The sequence below is a fragment of the Benincasa hispida genome, chromosome 4, assembly GCF_027475165.1.
Source record: "Benincasa hispida cultivar pf3 chromosome 4, pf3_genome.v1.1, whole genome shotgun sequence".
In the NCBI taxonomy this organism is placed as follows: domain Eukaryota; kingdom Viridiplantae; phylum Streptophyta; class Magnoliopsida; order Cucurbitales; family Cucurbitaceae; genus Benincasa; species Benincasa hispida.
Genome location: NC_143481.1, coordinates 61864105 through 61882804, shown reverse-complemented (window position 1 = coordinate 61882804; position 18700 = coordinate 61864105). Strand labels below are relative to the sequence as shown.

Genomic DNA, 18700 nt, shown 5'->3' with positions numbered 1-18700 from the left:
TTAAAAAAAATAGATTATTTTTATTTTTCTTTTACTATATAGGAAAAATGGGATGCATGAGATTATATTCAATTAATCATTGCTCTTTTTCTTTTATCTGACTCTCTTTATTCTCTTCTATACCCCTTTTCGGCTTTCCTAAATCTAGAGATTTGATTGTTCAATTTTGAAATCTAGACGTAGAGACTAATTTGACACAAACCCTAAACCCCTTTTTAAGGTAAAAAATTTCTCAACTCACAAAAAGTTCTCAATTATAAATGTCAAATAATCCCTAAAATTATTATCATTCCAGGCTTGGCTAAGTGTAAGTTTAAAACTCGGGAGTGGTTGTCCTCAACCTTCAAAACTAGCCATGCATGTAATAAATCACTCAAATGCTATTGTCTTTCCGTTCTACATAAGAATGTAATATACATAACCTTTATGTAACAGACTCCTGTCTCTATTATTATAGAACAACATATCAAACACCTCTTCTGTAACCTGTGTTAAATACAAATCATAGAAGCAAAAGGTAGCTGCCTATATTACAATGAATCTCTAAATACATTATTTATATGTGGAAGATCGCTGAGAACATGGTCGAGCTCAAAAGGCATCGCTATTTTACGTGGAAGATCGCTGAGAACGTGGTTGAGCTCGTAATGCATCGCACTATTAGCACATCCCAAATGTTACAGCTTCATCAGTTATTCAGTGATCTAAAATCATAATCATCAACTCTAATGTCGGATTCCAGAAGAACTAATCGTTTCCATTCCATTCCTTTCTTACTTTGATAAATTCTCTCTGTTTCATTCTGCCAACCAAACACTACCTTAGTATTTCCTCTGCATGCTTCTTCTTGATGCATCCAACCCTTTAAAGACTTGGCTTGGAGAAGAATAGCCCATGAGTCGATGAAGCGGGGAATTTGACTTGGTCGAGAATTTTCCAACTTCAGAGGACAACTTATCAGCCATGTAGGCATGGGAGGACGGATCACCAGATTGGTAACTTTTCTTTATATGCTCAAATTTGTTTTGAGACTGCTTTGAACCAAGTTCTTTCTTTGTGTCTTGTTGGGACGAAGGCGGTAAGACATTGGAATCGTCTATTTCTCTTGAGCCACGTTTGCCGTTAGCGAGAGAATAATCATCGTGTTCATTGGCCTCGTGTGATGGAGGTTCTGCAACACTCTGAACATATGGAACAATATGAGTTCTGCTCTGAAGGGAGAACTCAAGAACTTTTGAGCAATTACCACACTTGAGCCGGTTGCATTGCCTTTTCACCAAGAGAAATTCAGCAGGAATCTGCAGTAGCTTTAAGCAGTAGTAACAAGTTATGAAAGGGGCACCTCCAGCCATCGGCCGTAGATGATGCTTGGCCAAATGATTTTTCTCTCTCAAATAATTCCTCCCATGATTTCGATGGCTCAAATAATCAGATTGCATATGAATGCCCCTTGTAGATAACTGCGTGCTTCGAAAATGTTGGGGACTAGATGAACATGAGCTGTATTGACTATAATAGTCGTGATCAATATGCGGCATATGGGCCCCTTGATTATGCCAGTGTTCAGATGGAAGCATCTGCCTTGAGTGAGGGAAGTTTTCAGGGAAGTGTTCCATGCCGAACGAATGTTGTCCAGGATAATTAACTTGAGGACCACTAACAGCCTTTACAGCAGAAGTCATCCGTGACAAAGAATGCTGTCCGGGATAATTAGTTTGAGGCCCGCTTCTTCGGTAGTAAGAAGGATATTCTGAGTCATGCCAGATTTCCTCCTGAGGAATCTGATGATTGTAGTACATTGGCACCCATCCATCCTTCTGCACAGAACCCATGGATACCCTTTCACTCGCATTCCCGTTTAAATTGCAGCTTTTCTCTAGCTGATCCTGCAGTTCATAAACCATTCTCAACAATTTAACCTTGTCCTCATCATGGTCCAGAAAATTGTCTGATGAATGCATTCTTGAATCATGGGGCTCATCAAACGCAGAACTAGAAGCGCTGCCACTTTCATAGCCACCTTGGCAGTTGCCTCCAAGTAACGACAACTTACTTTGGTATTTCTCTCTCCTTAATCTGCTTCTACTTTGCATTGAAATATCCTGTCTTCTATGTTGCAGTATATCATTTTGATTCCTTTCACGGTATTCTACGCCATAATGCTTCTTATGAGACAAAATTTCCTGGGAATTCCTTCCTTCAATTGGAATTTCAGGATCTCTCGCCATTGCGTTGCTGTTCATCAAGGACTCTTCCCTTCTTGTACGTTCGACAGTGGTAAGAAAGTTGGCAGCTTCATGATTGTTCTGTAATGAACGTCTACGATGGTCTAAGAACTGATCATCCATTCCATCATATGAAGGTACACTTGCATCACATGCAAAAGAACGTTTGGTTGTTAAAAATTTGGCCATACCAGGAAGGTCACCACTTGGTTCAGAGCACTGATTCACTTCCATACATGCAAAATTTTCTACAGGAATTCGGCGATTGGAACCATGGCTAATAGTTTCCTCAGGTGCCTCTGCTTGTTCAGCAAGAGGAGCAAGATTCTTAGATGAAATGCTTGTTCCCACTTGTGTAGCTAATGCGTTTGAAATACCTGATCTTTCTAAATTAGAATGAATCTCCTTACTATCATCAGCTTCTGGACTTTCTTCTCCCAACAGTAAGATTTCATCAATTATCTCATCTTCCGAACAGTCTCCACTTGAGTGCCTGTCATTCTCACGATTAGCAACCTCATTCGAAGAAGATACTTGATCTGAAGATCCAGATTGCTCGTCATGGCGAGCAGGAGATCCATCAATATTACTGGCATTCTTTTTGTGTTCACCAAAAGATGTCTGAACAAGTTGCTCGCTGTGGCTTTCTTCTTCTTCCTTTTGATCTTTCTCATAATTTGGATCCAAATTAGACTCGCCAGAGAATGGGATTGTCATTACTTCATGAATTGAAGTGCTAGTTTCCACTGCTTTTGTAGGATCTCGTCCTGAGAGATCAGCATTCCCATGAGAAGCAAATTCAATTCTAGAATAGGATTGATTTGAGCACCTCGGTTGATTGTCGTGACATGCAAGGGATTCATCATTGCTTCCAGCATTCTTTAGGCATTCACTTGTCTTTACATGAGCAAGCTGCTGCTGACTAACGTCGCTACATTCCTTCAGGCCCTTCACATCATTTGGGTCTATAAAACACTCACCAGAGGATGGGATAGTTGCTTCAGGACTTGAAATGCAATATTCCTCTTGTTCTGGAGCATCTCTGCATGGGAGCTTGCCATTATCACGATTAGCAGACTCTTCTTCAGAACCAACTTGATTTGAAAATCCTGATGGCCTGTCATTACCAGCATCAGATTTATTGTCGTTTCTGGCATAGGTTTGCCGTTCAACCAACTTCCTACGAACAAGTTGCTCACTGCTACTACCTCCAAATTCATCTTGGTCCTCCTCAGCATCTGGATCGATAACACACTCACCAGAGGACGGAATAATAGCTTCATGACTTGATGAAGAAATGCTAGCTTCCTCTGCTTTTAAGAGATCTCCATCAGAGAGTTCGCCATTCTCATGATGAGATTCATCATCATTTCTAGTGTTCCTTTGCTGCACGCTCAAAGTCGAATGAACAAGATTCTCGCTGCTCAATTCTCCAGATTCATTTGTATCTCTCCCATTGTTTAAGCCCAAATTAGACTCGCCATGATGTGGAATAATTGCTTCATGGTTTGAAATGCCCGTCTGCGTATCTTCAGAAGGGGGATCAACTTCACGCCTCTGGGTAGAACCTCTGTTTTGTGAACCCAATTCTGTATTGTGGGAACTGTCTCTTCGACTTGTTGCTGCATGAAGGTTTAAGATAAAACTAATAAGAGCTTTGGAAGAAAACAACAGTTATCACATACAGGGAAATCCAGAAGACAGAAATGAAATAAGAACTCCAGAAGTACACAAAGAATACCATAAATCAAAGTAGTTTTTCCCGTATCCTAAAACTTTCTAACTTCAAACATCAAAATGTGAAATATACTTGCATACTGGAAATGAAAGGTCAGTAACTTGGTGGTTTTGTTTCCCTGAAAGCTATCTACATTGTCAGAAATGTGGAGGAGCATTTACCTACGAGAATTGCATCACAGCCACCACATTTGTAAACAGGAATATCAGGCAACTCTGGAAGAAGCCGACGACATCTAGGACACTTAACCAATCGAATTTTAGCAGTCAATTCAGTGGCCATGTTGTTCCAAAGACTGGTCTCTCCAAACACCTAATGGCCCCACCTCAGCAGTAAGTGAAGATGTTTCATAAATCTGCAGTCAAATTATAAGCATTAAGATATTTACTTAACTATGAACAGGTACACAAAAGTTTTTAAATCAACACTAGAAATTCAAATGCATAAGGACAGGTTAACTATAATTAGTCTCAAAACTCTCCTTACTTCAAAATTAGCATGAAACTCAATAAATGACAGTTGACATTAATTAGGAAGAAAATAACATCACACAAGTTCAAACGCACCTGAGTTAAATCATCAACAACCTATTTCACAAACTAAATCTAAGAATTCAAGTCGATATTTGATCATTTAAGATAATTTAATTTTATCAGAAGTCATAAAGAAAAGTCAACCTTCAACACCCAATTTAATCTTAACAGTTAACACAACATCAACACTTCTTATTGACAACCCAATTTCACTAATTTCATAAACTATCATACTTCGCACTAGCATAAAAAGTTTTTTAACTGCTCGAATGAGACACAAACAACTAAAACAACAACGAATTAATTTCCAACACATGAGCTGGGCAGAACAGAATCCACAAAAATTTAGAAAGAAATGAACATAAAAAAGCAAAAACAGTAATTAGAAAACAGAACGCCATCCAAAAAATTCCAAAATTGAAAAACAGAACAAGCTCCAAAAGCATAGATCAGATCGAGAAAAAAAAACAAACAAGAATCTGTACAGTAGATGAAACAAACCAAACCTCCCACCTAATAACACTGAAATTAAGTAAAGAATAAACAACCCCAGTTCCCAAAATTTATCGTTAATTGAAGATTTCGCAGAGGGAGAGAGAAACAAGAACCTATGCAGAAATTTTGCATGAATTTCGTTTTTTATACGCAAGGCATATGAAAATAAAGACGACCCAAAAGAAGATTTACAAAATCCTCGCAGTTCATCAAGGAAAGACAAGTCCAGGCCCTGAAAGAACGTTGCAAATTTCTCATTCCCTTCGAATAGGAGAAGAAGACTGACCCATCCCGCGGGTAAAGAAGAAGAAGAAGAAGCAGTAGAACTTCAATGGGAGGAGTTGAAGTCAAAGGATGGAGCCTTTTTTCCTTTCCGAAAAAAAAAATTAAAAATGGGGTTGACTGGACCGAAGGAGCCACTTGTTTTGTGCCACGTGGAAAAAGATATTAGTAAATTTGCCCTTGTCTTAAGGGCAAAATTAAACTCTGTGGAGGAATGTTAAATGCCGCAGATTCTAGACTTTTAATAATATTATTGTATTATATGATGAAGCATTTTGTTTTTTTTAAAAAATATATATATATATATATATTTTCTAAGTGTTTAATTTTAAAAAATAAATTATTTTAGAAAAATAAATATTGGACAATCAATCAAATTAGATTTTGAAGTGTATTTTTAAAATTTTTTGTCAAAAGTATTTCAAAAAAATAAGTTTTTTTTTAAAAAACATTTTTTTTCTCAAATCAATCCAAACGAATCTTAATTTTGAGCAATCAAATTTGTTGCAATTGTAAGGGTCTTTTTTATTATTTATAATTCACATAATATTCTTAACAAATTTTTGGAAGCAAACCTCACTTTTTATATTGGGATGGATTGATTACATAGTCTTAATATCTTAAATTTCGTCTTCACAACTAGTTTATTATTGATTTTTTAAAAATATTTTGTCATCTATTAACATTTTTACTGTAAATTTTGATAATATATTCACATATTATTATTATTATTATTATTTGCATGAAATTTATTCTTGTTATTTAACTAATCTTGATAAAAAAAAATAATTTCACGAGATTGAATTTAAGATTTATTGATATATAGATTAAAATTAGACTATCTAGTATAAAAATTAAAATTAAACAACTTAATGGTATTTTAACCTAAATCATGGTAAATTATTTTAAATTAAAAAAGTGTTAAAAATATTTACACATAATATTAAAATATCGAAGTCTATCTGTATCTATTTATATCATAATAGATATAGATACTAGTCTATTACTATCTATTACAGTCTATCAAGATAGACTGTGATATTTTATTATTATTTATAAATATTTTGGTTCATTTTATAATATTTAAAATAATTCCTAAATTATTTTAATGGATGGGTTTTGCGTAATTTTTTAAAAATTTTCCTACTACCATAGTTTATGTTATTGGAAATGTAGGTGGGGTGACATCATAGTGGGGACCACATTCTCATTTTAAAATTGTTTATAAAATTAAAAGAAGTGTAAGACAGGTAGATAAGATTAAGAGACAGGAAAAAGAGTACAGGTAAGAATAGCGTTCCCATTACTATTAAAAAAAAATGATAAAGATTGTTTGGAATTTTTGGTTGCTTAGCGACAAATCTAGTTGTGATTAAAGTCTATAACTTAGAATATTACATAATTCTTACTTCAAAATATATATTTTAATAATCGTAATAATAATAACTAACTTGTGGAAATAGAAATCGTGGACCTAAGTGAATGGACTAAATTGACAATTAAATCCATGGATATTAATTGAATCCATTAAGCCAATCCAACTATTTTCTTTTTCAAATAAAAAAGAATAAAATCTTTTTTTCTTTTTACTCTTAAATTTATCAAGTTGTATCCTTTTGTTATTCATATCCCCATCCTTCAATTTCATCAAGTTTTTCATCATATTGAAGGTCAAACTTAGATTAGTTTTGTAATCCTAAAACTTAAGTGTTGTAAATGATACTAATTATTTCATTAATTAATGGTTGTATATATAAATACAAGGTCAATTGCCTATTAAGATAAGATTGTCAATCTGTTACATTAGAGAAATTTATATGGTAAATACAAAATACAATAATAGACAATTATGGTGATTAATTACATTTTATTTTTCTATATGCCTCCTCGAAATGGTGGATCCCATAAGCTACACCAGTCTTGGATTTTAGAAGATGAAATTGATGGAGAGATATAGGTTTGGTGAGAGCATTTGCCAGCTAATCTTTGTAGGCAAGGTAGGCAGCTGATCTTTGGAAGCAAGGCAACATATGTGACATGGAGTTGACCATTTCGTACTTTGTCACAAACAAAATGAAAATCAAGTGCAATGTGTTTCATCCATGAATGGAATACTAGAATTGCACATAAATATGTAGCTCCAACATTGTGACAATAAATAACTGGAGGTTGGCATGAAACAATGCCAAACTCAGCAATAGCAGAAGCAATAGACCGATATTTGGCTTCTATAGATGATCTTGCAACCATTTTTGCTTTTTCGAACGCAAGAGATTGGATTTTTTCCAAGGAAAATATATGCACTTATGGATGTTCGATCATCCTTATGACCTGCACAATCAGCATCTAAAAAGGCATGAAGAGTTAGAGTTGACTTTTTATCCAAGAAAATATCATGTGTTATTATGCCTTTCAAGTATCGAAGGACATGAATAGTTGCAAGTTTATACATAAATTGAGATAGTTTTTAATAATATAAGAGATATTCAATCGAGTGAAAGAAAGATATTGTGAGCTACCAACAACTTGATGATACTCAGTGACATCAGGTAACATTAAACCATCCAACAAGGACAGGATTGAAGATGTTGATAATGGTGTTTGAACATCATTGAATATACTTGTTGAGTAAGAAAATGCCCATTTGCATTAGCAGTGACCTTAACACAAGGAAAACAATGAACTAGGCTAAAATCTTTAATGGAGAATCGATAACCAAGTTGTTGCACAAATTTGTTAATCAAGCCCAAAGAATTTTCAATTTTTCAAATTGATGTCCTAAATCTCATGGTTCTCGTGGTTTGTAAATATGTATAAATGAATTGTTATTAATAAAATAAGAGTTATTTAAATTTGTGCATTAACTCAATCAAATAAACTAAGATCCGAGGTTATTTTATGTAACTTAAACATGTATTTGATTGACATACGAGTGGATCATGTTTAAGTGATAAACTAAATGGTCTATAGTATATAGATAAGGTTGGGTGGCTTATCCTGATGACACTACGGATATGACCCACTTTTTAATTGTTACAATAGTTGTAAAGTATTACAAACGATTTGCTCCTAATCATTCATGTGGAGACATATGAGTGGATGGATCCTATACAAAGTGTTTGTATAAGATCGAACTGCGAAATGATTAGACTCTCTTTATAACGACATTACTTGAAGAGATTAACATCTCAATAGGATGGTCATAGGTGACTCGACCTTAATCCTGAGTGAGTTATGAACTTCTGTCTATGATTTGTATGGGTGAGAGTGGTCAGATTCGCCAACTCAATAAGTCTTCCATTTTGGGGATTTGTCCAAGTACAGAGTTGGTGTATAACTAATTGTTCATTAGATGAATCAGTGGTATTTAAGGAGTTAGATGTAACTGAAGAAACCCTGAGGTCCACTGTAGAAGAGGGATCGGTCGAAATTTTCATTTTTCACAGAATAATAAATTACAGTACAAACAATTATACATTAATGAAGAATTTACAACATGTTAATAAAATTGGAGGAATAAGGTTAGGGTTTCAAGAAAGATTACCCTTGAAGAACCATTCTTCTTCACGAATTCACTCCTTAATCTGGTCATGAACTCTTCGAAATCTCCCAAGAACTGCAAAACTCACCAGTGAACCTCCTGTATTCTCCTTAGGGATAGGGGTTAGGGATTGAGAATTAGCAGGAGGTGTGGGCTCTACTATTTTTTTTTTTTTTTTGGAAGAGGGAGGAGACTTTTTAGAAGAGATTTTCTTTGGAGAATACATTGAGAGAGCAAAAAAAAATTCACAGACCTTCTGAGTAAGGAAAAAAAAATTGTGAGGAAGATGATGAAGTGTTAAAACTAACTCCCACATCCTCACGTTCTTGAGAGTTAACTCCCTCCCCATATTAAATTCAAACAATAAATTAAATAAACTTTAATTTAATGATTTAATATATACATGATAACTACCTTATCATATAATATATATATTGAACTATATGTTATATCAAATATAATACATAACTTATAGTTTTTATATTGTATCAAATACAATATATCCTATAGTTTTAAATTCTCTCAAACATTTGTGATATTTGATATAAATCACATTAATACTATATGCAATTATATGAATCTAATCCATATAATTAGTATTTGAATCATATTCAAATATTTAATTCCTCGCAAAATGAACTTTATATTATAATGTCAAATACATTATATTAATTATATCACATATAATTAATTCCCTCAATTAATTTAAATAATTCAAATGAATCCAAAATTAATTCTCAATAATCTCTATTGAGCTACTAGGGACCTTATAGACAAACTCCAATGGAACTTAAATAATTAATTATACTCCTTTAATTAAATTATTTAACATTCATTAACTATCAGTCACTCCACTAAAGACCACCAACTCTTCGCATTACAAATATAGGTTAATGGTACTAAATGTCGAATAAAATATCTCATATTTTATTAAATAAATAATTTTTTTTATATATTACAATTACAAACTACAGGACCCACGAAATTTAGGACATCAACCCCAATAATCTTCTACTTGTTCTAAAGCTAGCGGAGTGTACAATATAAAAGTCATACTAATATAAGAGTACACAAAAAATAATAAACTAGGACATAAAATGTGACCATGTCGACGTTGGATAGTCCCATTGTGCTCACGAGTGTGAGAAGGCGTGAGAAAATGAGAAATGCCATTATTAAAAATAAAAATAAAAAATAAAAAAAGTTTGCATATTTTGAAATTCACTCTTAAAGAGATATATGAGCACTGAAACAATTTTTGCACAATAGATTTAAACTTGAAAAAAATAACAAACACTTCTAAATTTTGTTTCATTGGGTATTAACCAAATGTATTTGGTAAAATGATGAACAAATATGAGATAGTATTTGAAACCATCATAAAATTGAATTGGGAATGGACGCCAAACATCAGAATAAATGAGTTCAAGAGGGGCTGAACTGGTCAATGAAGATATTAAAAATGGCAATTTATGCATTTTATTACATTTGTAAGAATTGCAGTTTACAAAATTCTTTAAGGAGGAAGAAAGAGGAAGATCAAATGTATGAAGAACATGGCGCAAAATTCTTAAAGAAGGGTGCCTTAAACGACTGTGCCAATCTTGAGCGGAGGTTTCGACAGCAACAAGAGCAAGCATTGAAGGAGATGAAGATGGCGCTTTGGTTGGCCATTCATACACTCTCATGTTTCCCCGTACAAAATTTTGAGACAGAGCAAATTCATTTTCATGTCAGGAACACATAAGACATCCCTGCAAAATAAAAGGAGAAGAGGATGTAGAAAGATTAGCAATTCTAGGTTATGTAACTTTTTAGGGTGAGTTTGAGGGAGATTTGGCAGCAACTAGAGATGTCTACGGGGCGGGATGGGGACAGTGAAGCCTTCTCCGTCTCCGACCCCGCCCCCTATTCCATCCCCTGTTCCCGCAAATTTCCTCGTGGGGAACGGGGCAGGAATTTCCCGCCTTTATTTTTTTTATAACATTTTTTTAAATTTTAATTAAATATATATATTTTTTTACAATTCTTACCCATGCAATTTAAAAAATATAATTAAAATGTTAAATTCTCATAATTTATAAAAAAAAAAAAAAATTCAACATTTAGAGTATCCTATCTTAAATATTACAACATCTAAAGAATTGAAATAATAAAAATTTTGAACTTAAACAATTAAAACATCCATAATTATCTTAATAAATTATATAATATATATATTAAAATTTTATATTTTATATACAAAGTCGGGACGGGACGGGGAAGTGGGGCGGGGAAAGAAATTCCCCACTTCCTCCCCCATTCCCCGTGTATTCGGAGATTTCCCGTCCCATTCGGGGCGGGTCCCCGCGGGGTCCCATCTCCATGGATTTTTTGGACATCTCTAGTAATCACACATTTAATAGTTGTTACTGAGAGGCATTGGTAGAGAAGAAGAAAAATGAGAAATCGGAAGAATGCTCATTCAAGCAAAGAAGATCTAATACCATAACACAAAGAAGACGAGCAGAGAAGATAATTAATCAATGGCTGTATATATGGATACAAGGGTAAGATTGTCAATCTACTGCGTTAGAGTAATTTTATATGATAAATACAAAACACAATATAAACAATTACGATGATTGATTACAATTTATTTTCCTAATAGATACAACTTATTAAACATATGTATGATACAAATTTTTGCTTGGAAATTCGTTCAAAAGAAACATTTTCATATGGTTTCAAAAGAAATATTTTCATATGGTTTCAATGACTTATTAAACACATATACGTTATGATTTGATAATATTTTGAAAACAAACGATATTGAGACTGAATTTGTGTTGAAATTTGTAAGTTTTCACTATGACATTTTAGTGATTGATTGGTTGATTGATCAAATTTAAATGTGCACTTGATATTATTAAAATTAGAAGTCAAAATAAAATCATTGCTGTTTACTAAAGTCAGTGGAATTAGTCAAAATTGATTAGATAGGAAGATTTGCAGTATTTAATTAAGTATAAGATCCAATTGTTGTAGTAGAAGGCTTGTGGTGAAATTTGATCTAATGTAGCAAGTATTGGAGTAAAAATTGGAAATTTCTCCGGATTTTATAGTTTAATTAACTGGATTATTGACTCACTTTTGGTTTATGTATTTTTATTTTGTTATGGTATGTTTGCAAGGGATTTTCTGTGGGAAATATCACTTTTATTTTCAAATATATTTTTTCAAAAAAAAATATTTTTTTTTTTCAATATTGATATTCAGGGAGTTGGAACTGAAAGTATCTAAAATCATTTAAAATTAATTTTTCAATAATTATTTAGTGGAATGCTAGACAAGAAATCACTCCAAAATTTTATTCTCACTTCCTTTCGAGATGTTTTCAAATATAGAAAAATGAATCAAAATATTTACAAATATAATAAAATTTCACTATCTATCTACAATTAACCGCAATGAACTACTATCTGTTTGTGGTCATGATAGACCTAGATAATCTATTGCATAATATTTTACTTTTATTTATAAATATTTTTAATAATTTTGTCATTTAAAATAAATTTTGTTTCCATTATTTATTGAAATGTCATAGATCTCCAGCATTTTTTCTTTAGAAAAAAAACCATAATTTGATAATTCTAAAATTCCATTTGAAACTAAACATAATAATACAAAAATCCCAAAAATAATTATACATAAAATCTCTTCTTCTATAAGTTTTTTTTTCAATTCACCACACACCTTTGCCCATTTGTTAGGCTAATTGGACCGATTTACAATTGTCATTGTCCACGTAAATATGAGTGCCAATCTGATGCTGTTTTGGTATTTTAGATTGTTTTTTCAATTGAAAATAATTCAAAATTACTTTAGTCAAAACATTTAACATTCATTCATCAACATTTACAACACTACAAAAAACCAACTTTAAATTGCTAAATTGGTTTTGGCACAATAATTAGTATGCCTCTGTATTATAAATTTGACCAAGTAAATTAATAAAATCTTTCCAAAATTAGATTAGATAATCTCTAAAAATGAACCATCCAAATGATTTAAAAAATAAGAATAAAAAGATTGAAATATTCAATAACCACTCAAATTTTTTCTAGAGGGCAAACACATATCAAAGAAATCCTCATAAAGATGAAAGTTCATGATTAATACAATGAAGAAGTTAAACGTGGCTTAAGTACATTATAAAACCATGACAAAAATGTCATCACTCCACACCTTAAGTCGAATTAGGATCCTAATTACAAAATCACCCATAAAATCATAATTTTATATTAGATAAGAGTACAATAATTCTGCATTAGAAATGAATTTACACATATTTAAGAGGTAACTACTCAAATCTTTTGATTAATGAAAGATCATTCAACATCTTCTCGATTGCTTCATCATCATGAACCCTTCCCTTAGTCTAAAACCAACAAAAACAAAAACATTCATAAATAATTTTGATCGAAACATTTTTTAAATCTTTCTCAAATTAAAAATGAAAAAGAAAAAGGAGATTATATCTTAGTTTTAAAGTTTTTACAATTTTAATATCTGATGCATGTTCAATGTTGAAAGATTATTATAATAGTGAACTTCCAAAATAGTTGTACCTATTTATGATAAGCAAAATATCAATAAATATACTACCGGTTACAAGCAGCATAAAAACGATCGATACTTGCTATAAAATATAAGCACAAAAAAAACGAAAAAAATACCTTCAAAGATGGTACCATGGCAATGGCTTCTTCCACAGTTTCGGGGCAAAGATTGCCAAGAACACAAAGCTGCAAATTTCAAGACTGATGAGATAAATCTTTTCTAATGGTATATCGATTAATTAAACCAAAGTGTCTATTACATACCTCAAACTCAGCCAGCTGATACCTACTTAGAATTCTGTTCGTCAGTTAAGATTTTCTAGTCACACCATTATTTGATGCACTTCTAAACAATTAAACCCAAATTTTCAATTCATAATTGAGGTGGTAAATTGTATTGTTGTCGAGATATAATGAACTTCAGCTAATTTAAGTATTTCCAAAAAAAATTATATATATATATATAACCAAAGAGTCCTTGGTTAATAAGAAAATGGTAGTTGTGGAGTAATAGTGCAAAATGGAGTTAGTTATAGCATATGATGGATATGCGCCCTTCATTCCATCATCCTGTAAAATGAAAACCGCCTTCCTTCCATAAAATGAAAAACATCAACGTATAAAGTTTTTAAGGATACTCTCGAACTTGTCTAACAGCATCGGGATTCTTATAACGGCTGAAGCGTTTCACGTATTGCAGTGACTTTTCAAACACTCTGCACAATAAGACCATAATTAAAAATCTCTTGTCGTATTATGTCAAGACAAAATGAATATCAACCAAGAGACTCATGAATCAATAAAGGATGTACATAAAAACTCACTGGGAAACTTGATTCGTTGGATCCTCGGACATTTGTTGAAGTTGCTCATATTTATGTTCAAGGATTAGGGAAACTTCACAATTCATTAAACATTTAGCCTTTAAGAACTCTGCAAACAGCCGAAGAAAGTAAATGGAAGTTATCACCCTACAAAGCTTAAAATATACACCAAAATGATTTGGGTGCAATAGCTTGAATTTTGCACAATTACATATCTATGAAAACCAATGATTTGGCTACTCTTGGGTCTGCATTATCATAGAAAAAGCTTACAATAGTTGAATATTGTTTGCCAGAATAATTAATTATAGGTAAGAATTTAGATTTTGCATAGATCATACATCTTCATCTAAAATTTTAGAAACCTAAGAACCAATATAATATTAATCCAACATATAAAAAACTAAAAGCATTCAGCCATTTGAACCTTTAACAACAGATTACGGAAGTATTCCTTTGATGTAGTAAATGACCTAGCTCAAAATATTGAGAACGCATAATGAAAAATAATAACACTATATCATAAAAAAAAAAATGGAAAGTGGTACAAGAGAAACTTCTTTTGATAAACATGTCCGGCTACCTATAAGGCACTACATCAAATGACTATGACCTAAAAAGTACGGATATGACACAACGACGCGTCCTTTTTAAAAAAAGTTTAGGACACAGACATGCCAGGGACACATTTATTAAAACATACACTTTTACATATATATCATTTTTAAACAAGAAGGAAATTTAAAGTCAATGAGTTTATTTATTTCTATGCTTAAAAAATTAATTCGATGTATTTTACTCTCAAATTTTATTATTTTTGTCATACACATGCTGACTTAGTATATGTAAGAAGAGTCCGATGCATGTCTGCCAAATGTTGGTCCAGTTTTGGCTTTGTACAACTAGTATCTGACATATCTATTACACTAACAAGTTTTTGATACGTGTCTAACAAATGTTGAAGTGTCGAACATGGACACGGTAGTCAAATTAAAGTGTCCGTGCTTCTTACACTACGACTTACCAAACAATATTTGAGAAACCACGGAAGTTTAGTACCTTTCTTCTCTCAGGATTAAGAGAACATTACCACACTACCCACAGAGCCGCTTGAAGATAAATTAGTACATTAACTCCAAATACCCAGTCTAAACTATAACTATACGCATTGTTATAAACATAAGTACAGTCTTCTTATTGGCTACTAGAAGGTTCCAAGATTTTGTAATAATGATACATATAACAAGACATGGGGAATAACATAATGAATGGAGTTCTAACTTTTTTAGCAAAATAAAAGATTAAATACGTCAGTTGCTTAGCAAATTCTAATTTTACAAATTTATGAAGAAATCCCACCGCCATAGAAGTACAAGCAACTTAAAAGCTCATTGAATATAGATGGAAAATCATAAATTCATAGATAGATTTCTACCATCTCCAATTTTAAGCTCAGCAGCATTTTCTTCCTCCTCCCCAGACATGCTTGAAGTTGGAGTTTTGTGTCAACCTAAAGAATTTGGAAAAAGTGTACATCAAGATTACAACTAAACCTACAAAGTAACAAGTTACCTTTGCCCAACTAGACTAATAAATCAAAATTTCATCCTACAAAATTACAAGGCAACGGAATTTGAAGGCCCGAGTTAAAAACTAATAATAGATAAAATTTAAATCGATGAAAAGAAGACTTTGAACAGTATGACACAAAAGATTCTCCCATTCACTTTTAATGGTTTTAGACTTGTATGTTTGGATTACATTTTCAATTGTTAAATTTAAAAAATAAGTCATTTTGGCAACGGCTTAAAATAGCTTTTGAAGTATATTTTAAACAGTTTTTATCAAAAATATTTAAATAAAAATGAATTTTTTGAAAAATACTTTTTCCTCAAGTCATGAGTCTAAGAATTGTCCTCATGATGTAAGTGTAACTTATTAAATACTTGAAGGCACTCTTATGGTTCATAGTTTTAATAATTGTCTTCCATTAATCAGCAAGTAACTTCGTAGTATATTTTGTGAGCCTAGATACGAAAACTCTATTCCACTTGTTCATGGTTAATCTTATTTATTTTTTATTTAAGATAATGATGGATGGATTTAATATTTAAATGAAGCCCAATTCAATTTTACATTAACCCAATAACCATGAACTCTAAACAAATTTTTTAAAAAAAAGAAAAAAAAAAACCCTAATGGTCGGCAACTTTTGGGAACAGAGTGTGGTAGTTGAGCCCTAACTAAATGGCTTAGCACTACATTTACAATAAGTTCAAGAAAATTGTGACACATATAATAATTTTTCAAAAGATATCAAAGTCAACGGTTGGAGATTCAAATTCGACCGTGTGATTTAGAGTAAAAACTTCTTGAGTTAAAAGGAATCTGTGCATTTAAAGAAAGTAATCGACGTTCTATTCATGATCAGAAGATAAAGAAAAACAAGGAAAAGGAAAACTTCGATAGACCTCGAGGTGGAGTTCTGCAGGTTAGCGTAGCAACGCGCCGGCGACCAGGGGGAAATAGAGAAAACTAACTACAGAGGCGTGCCAGGGATCGATAATGGAACCGTTGGAGAAGAAGAATGGAGAAAAGAAAAATCAAAGACGGTTGTGAGGTCGGTGACGGCGAGCGGCAAGAGGCGGGTTTGGCTGCCGCGCTTCTCGGTAGTGCGGGAGAAGGAAGAAACCTTACTCACTATGGATTGGTGCAGAAACAAAGAATACGAACGAAGTGTGAAGCCCTAGAATTTATATTTTCTTTTCAGACATAAATATATAATAAAATATTTTTTTTAAAATGAGATATTGTTTTATTATTTGACAAAAAGATAGGAATGATGATTAATCTAACAAAATATCGCTAATATAATTATAGTAGACATGTTAATTTATTTTAAAAAAATATAAAATGTTACTAATTTGAATTATTTTTTCGAACTTTTTATTTTTATAATTTTTTTAGACATATCTATCGAAATCAACATTTTAATTGATATTTCAATCGAAGCTTCCGTAAAATTAAGAATTCAATATATGCATTGAAATTGACATTTTAAACCTTGTAATTACGATCAATGTTTAAAATATTGATATCGATGAAAATATCGAGGTTTTAATTTTATAAAAGTTTCGATAGAAATATCGATAAAATGTCGATTTCAATGGATATTTTTGAAAAAAATTATAAAAACAAACAAACTAAAAAGTAAATTTGAATTTGTAAATAAACTTTTTATTATTTTCAAATAAGTAAATATGTCTATTATTTATATTATATTTTTATTAATGACATTTTGATGTTTACTTTTTATGTTTCGTGGATATTTCTACGACATGATGAAAATATAGACCCACCCCTCATGGAGATATCGAAACTAGGTTGAAAACATGGAAATATTAACATGCCAATGAAAATTTAATACTATGATTACGATTCAATACGTTGATTTTTTAATTATTATGATATGTGTTTATAACTATAAAAAAATGGTGTGATGGTGGCCTAAAACAAAAGTTTAGATTATCACATCATCTTGGATTATCATCACATGGTTCTAAATTTTGATTAGTGTTCAAAATTTTAAAAATTTTATACTCTTAAGCATGGTTATGAAGCATTTATAAAAATTGAGATTTAATATCGTAACTTTTAAAAATCTATGGGTACTTACAAAACAAAGTATAAATTTCAAGAGTGTTTGTTGTAATTTTTCAATCTCCCTAAGAAAAATGATGATTTTTTTCTAGAAATTATTTGTATTCGATAATGTACTTTTTTTTTTATATAATTTTTTATAATATTTTTAATGCATGGTATTTTTTTTATTTTATCTAATTAAATTATATTTGAACTATAAAATAAAATAAAATAATACTTAAAAAAAAAGAAAATAATACAATAAATAGTTATAAAAAACGTTTTTGTTTATTATTATTTTTTTTCAAGAAACAAGAAACATAGATGGTTAACATATTTTTGTTCCTAATTTTTACAAAACAAGAAACAAGAACGTTATCAAACGAGTCTTAAAATTCTGATTGTGTTTTTATTTCTTTTTTTTCTAATAAATAAGAAATAGAAATAGTTATCAAACATATTACTATTTCTAATTTTTAGAAAATAGAAGATAAGAAATAAGTAACTGAAGACGGAACGTTATTCTTAAATTTTCTATGACCGATCTGAATTACAAGAAGTCATAGGGGGCTCATAATGCATGACTACCAGAGGAAGGTTACTTGATGTATGTACCACTTACTAAAAAGTAATGCTGTCAACCAGGGCTCCCATGGTTTCTTGTACAAACCAATTGAAACTTGAAGAATTAAGTTAAAGTTAATACGAGTGTGTTGTGTTGTACCATAGCAATTATCATAGTTTTAATTCTCTTTGTTAGACTTGAGTGTGTTAGAATCTATTCATCAACGATCCTTTCATCCATCTCATCGTCATTTT

General features: G+C 31.7%; 2 protein-coding genes across 3 annotated transcripts; both read right to left on the bottom strand.

Annotated features, from left to right (window-relative positions):
* Positions 1–362: 362 nt before the first annotated feature.
* Positions 363–5425, bottom strand: LOC120075389 (uncharacterized). 2 transcript variants are annotated; one of them, XM_039028737.2, is made up of 3 exons: positions 5184–5425; positions 4125–4318; positions 363–3847 (listed from the first exon to the last, which is right to left on the bottom strand). In XM_039028737.2, the coding sequence occupies exons 2-3, from the start codon at positions 4243–4245 to the stop codon at positions 822–824; spliced, it is 3147 nt and encodes a 1048-aa protein (XP_038884665.1). In that variant the 5' UTR covers positions 4246–4318; positions 5184–5425; the 3' UTR covers positions 363–821. The 2 variants fall into 2 exon arrangements, with proteins under 2 accessions (XP_038884665.1, XP_038884663.1); XM_039028735.2 differs by having other exon boundaries at positions 5105–5366.
* A 7720-nt stretch (positions 5426–13145) lies between these two features.
* Positions 13146–17059, bottom strand: LOC120075506 (DNA-directed RNA polymerase II subunit 4). Its single transcript, XM_039028957.2, has 7 exons — positions 16711–17059; positions 15675–15749; positions 14240–14348; positions 14054–14131; positions 13680–13713; positions 13533–13601; positions 13146–13234 (listed from the first exon to the last, which is right to left on the bottom strand). The coding sequence occupies exons 2-7, from the start codon at positions 15721–15723 to the stop codon at positions 13157–13159; spliced, it is 417 nt and encodes a 138-aa protein (XP_038884885.1). The 5' UTR covers positions 15724–15749; positions 16711–17059; the 3' UTR covers positions 13146–13156.
* Between the last annotated feature and the right edge of the window lie 1641 nt (positions 17060–18700).